At 35.4% G+C, this 4553-nt stretch overlaps 1 protein-coding gene across 1 annotated transcript; it reads right to left on the minus strand.

The window, feature by feature from the left end:
* Positions 1 to 778: 778 nt before the first annotated feature.
* On the minus strand, positions 779 to 2759 carry Smp_198060 (hypothetical protein; the record flags this gene model as incomplete). Its single annotated transcript, XM_018796478.1, has 2 exons — positions 779 to 905; positions 2647 to 2759. 2 exons carry the CDS (start codon positions 2757 to 2759, stop codon positions 779 to 781), a joined length of 240 nt encoding a protein of 79 aa, XP_018651616.1.
* Positions 2760 to 4553: the final 1794 nt, after the last annotated feature.

Here is a 4553-nt window from a genome sequence, read left to right on the forward strand (position 1 = left end):
CACTTCGAAAATCAGTCGATTCACTATATTACATAACTGTCACTCAGTACTATCTGAGACGTTTATCTAAGGTTTAATATGACTGAACATCACCGACTATGGCTTAACTATTTGATAGTTTTTTATTTATCTAGAGTTAGACTTATTTTGTACTGAAAGTCATATAGAACAAAAATATGGGCTAAAAAATAGGCTTGTAACGATAAATATTCGTTATCATATTTTCAATTCCGTCCGAAATTATACTTTCATACGAAATGGGTGTACATCTCATAAACATCAATATCATATTTCATAGTTTTATAAGCAAAGATGGATAGTGGCTAGCAGTGTAATCCAGTTTGACGCGCGTTTTGTCCTATTTGGGACTAGTCAGCTGGATATACCTGTATCTCAGAGTTGATATTCATTCTGGGACTTGAACCCAGTACCGTTCGCTTCAAACGCCATCGCGTTATCCACTCAACTACTTAGTCCAACTTCGCTTATAATGAGTGTGAGTTACGGCTATATCGAGGCAATACGCACAGTATGCCAATAAGAGACTGATCAATTGCAGTCCTAAACATCAAGGGGAAGATTCAAACAAACAATACCAAGTAAATTTTATATTTCATAGTTGCTTCAAATAATTGTCATCCTCTATTACTGTATATTTTTGAAGATATTTATTGAAACTATTGTTTCAACAACTTTTGAAAACCCAATTACACTATCAGTGTTTATAATTTTCAATCCGCCTAATCAACATTACTATTATTAGAAACTATGAATTAGCTTAGTAAATACTTACTATAGTTTTGTACAAATGGATTACATTGAGGTTGTAAAAATGTCCATAAGATACCTTCACCCAACATGCACTCACTTTCCAAAGTCGAGTAAACATGAGGTTCACATAGGACCTATGTATAAATAGACAAAAATTATTATGTGATGTAGTCGATGTATATATGTAAAGTAGCTATAAATAGATGAAAATATTTCAATACTGAATTTTCTTAAAAACCTTATATTTTGTGTTGGAGGGTCGTCTAAGTCTAATACTGATACATGAACTTCTAATAAGAGAACCCAACTATCTACTGGAGTAAGAAACCTAAGAATGAGTAAAACTTCTAATGGGAAACCTGAATCGAAATATATGCACGAACTCATTCATGAATATGGATACATATCTTCCGTGGATAATTAGGACGAGTTTTCAACAGATAGCGTATTTATGTTCCCCCGAGTAGTTAAGCTCACTCCTAACCAACAATCTGCTCATCAGCATCTTATACTTATCGTTTCGCTCTTGACTGGTCTCTGGTTGGGTCAGTCTATCACCACATAGTATAATTTACAAGCTTCGCATCAAAAATAAACCTTTTATATTATGTTTAATGCAGAGTAATTAACATTAGTCACAAAAGTGGGGATGTATTAACCATTTTCATTATAATTGATATCTGAATTATGCATTAGTGCACCTTTTAGGATGAATCATGTTGATTATTTATTCACTTACAATCAGATAAATTGTTTAGCTACATCGAGACCTAAATAAACAGATGATCTGACAGACAGAAATGTAATCATAACATTATTTTCTGTATGATGGGTACTGGGTTCGAGTATTGGAGGGAACATCAACTCTAGTGTCCATGTGCATTCAACTGACGAATCCCAAACGAGGTAGAATGCACGTCCTGAATTTCACTGCTCACTACATTCTTTCTACTCTATATCAACTTGTCTCGTAATTGATATATTGAGGCAACCCGCACAAAATCTACATATCCCAAATCAAGACTAATCACATTCCTGTCGAAATATCAACAACGGAATAACTCAAACCATCAGAAATTAAACTGATACCGAATGTGTAGTTTATCTGATTAAATTACCCAATAGTTTCCATCGGGAACCAATCTTGGTTACATAATTACTGAAAACCATGAGACACTTGACAGCTGCAGTACGTATCTTCCACTTCACAAGGAATCAAACCCAAGACATTTATACTTCGCGATGAGCATTTAGTTTTAGACCAATAAGCCGACACTCAAAAGATTACATTTCTAGCTTCAATAGATATTTCACGACCATATTTCGGTACCAATGGTTGGTAACTACCTCACATTCACCACTGTTGAACTGAGATGTTGGCAGCCTTCCACCAGAACTCCTGAAATTAATCCTTGCTAAGGAATTGGAAGATCCTGCCGTTAGTGTCAAACGGGATCGATGGTTTGCACTGTTAAGGAGCCCCATATTAGGACGAAAAGAGTGTCCAACGCCTTTTGCATTCTAATGTTTATGTCAAATAAACTCGCCGTGTAAGCTATGTAATTCAACAATCTACACAGACCTTCTAAAGTAATAAATCAAGAAATCCCTGATAATACATCTGATTCCTATGGTCTGATGCTACAAATGAAGTATCTTGGTTACAGGATGGACACAAATGATGGAGTAATCGTTACATCTTAAAGACCAAAATTAGAATTGATGCTAAATAGAAAGTATCTTTGCATTGTTAACTTAAATGATATAAGTAATGATCAAACTTCAATAACACATCAGAGTTAATATCATCATACGAGTAGTTTACTCAAAATGTATCAAAACTGACTTGATTATCTTTTAAATCTAATATATGACTTATTTGAAATCCACCTGATATTGGGCACAATGTTTTGCTGAGTTCTGTATTTGGAGATAGAGCTAAAAATGTAAAAGAATATACTGAACAGTACTATGTAAATACTAGTCATTTTACAATAAACAATTTTCGTGAATTCAGTCATTAAAATCACTAAGATCTCCACAAATCAACATTCTGATAATAATCATGTGCTCATTAGTGAATAACTTCAAGTTAGATTTTCTAAAGTTCTAGTGAGAAGTCGTGACCAGTGAAGTTCAATCCGTGTCGGTTGGAGACAGCTATCCACTTCACACAAAGGATGATGGGTGGCATAAAATCATAGATCGATTGAAGCTAGATGCTGGTTCAGTGGTCTAGAGATTAAACGTTCGCGCTCGAGATCGGGGGTCCTGGGTACGGGTCCCTTGTGTGGGATTGTGAGTGTTCACCGATGAGGAGTCCCATACTAGGACAAAACGGACTTCCAGTGCTTCCAGGTTCTCAATGGTGGTTTAGCTTAAATTGACTCATCAATTCAACTATTAAGATATACAATTTATTAACTAAGAAAGTTAGACAGTTAACACTAGTTTGATTCGATGGAAGTCGCGCCATACTACAAGTGAATTTACGGTGAAATTAATAACCACTGGATTACAAACTAATGGTCTTGAGGGTAAGAGTTTGCTGTGAGTATTATTGGTCCTGAGTTTTACTTCTACCAGGAACATGATGTGTCACGCTGAAGAGTTTCATACTAAGATAAAATAGTCGCATTATCATTTCTACTTTTAACGGTACTCTCAAATGATACTAGTCCTTGACATATACTAACTATGAATCAGTTTATCAAAGGAAACTGTGAATTCCATTAATCTGTGAATAATATTCGTAGTCTATTAAAATATTGTTTTTAGGAAGTTAAAAATCAATTTTATCAGAGAATAAACAATTTGATATTCCATGTAGACTTATCTCACTTTGGATGGGTGTGAAATCAGAAAGGACTGAAAAGCTGTTTTATCGTAGTATAGGATGCTTCCGCATTGTGCATCCATGACTCCACCAAGAATAAACCCAGTACCTTCAGTTCTTGTGCTTAAGTTTGACAATAAAATTAATGAATCTGTGTTATAATGCGTGCTTTAAAGATAAAATCACGAAGGATTTATGTTTCTTAATATGGTCTATTTACAATCTCAATAATTTACGTGTGGATTCGAATTCCACACCGATTTGGAGCATTTTCACTAGAGTAACATTTACAAATAATCCCATTTTCAGGTTAGGCAAATGACTGGTTCAATACAAGCGTAAAGTCAGTCAGTCAGTCACAACGTAGAACTTCGTACGTACGTACTCAGTTCGAGTCGTCATAACGCATTAGCATAAAGATGCAGTTGTCGATTCAAATCCCATAGTGGTAGAGGTAGTAAGAGTATAAGCAATAATCGGAAAGGTTAGGGTTTGGAGACCACTCAGACTCCCGGAGCCCACTCAACAAACTGTCAGAGCTGGATGTACGGATAGACTCTGTTAAGCTAGATATGACCACAGTCATAAAAATCTGGCTGACGTTGTTTGTATACTATATAAAACGTGACTTGGAAGATTTCATATTCTTAGAGATAGAAAGAACTCAGGAAGGCAAAGGAGAGTTAACTCTACAGATGACCTTCACTTCGGTTCACAAAACATTCCCACACATTCTGGACAATGTGACCGATGAAGGACTCGATATCTTCGGTCTACTACATAAGTTTAAATACGGTAATTCATGGGACCCAATGAACACATGGTAGAACACTCAAAATACCAGAAGTTATAGTAACCCTCTAAGTATATGTTTCGTTCTATCCGTAATACTAGGTAGATTTATCGAAGACTGAAAGAGCCTATAGTATGTCTTGTCTTCAAACAG

Source organism: Schistosoma mansoni, chromosome 4, assembly GCF_000237925.1.
Source record: "Schistosoma mansoni strain Puerto Rico chromosome 4, complete genome".
Lineage (NCBI taxonomy): Eukaryota > Metazoa > Platyhelminthes > Trematoda > Strigeidida > Schistosomatidae > Schistosoma > Schistosoma mansoni.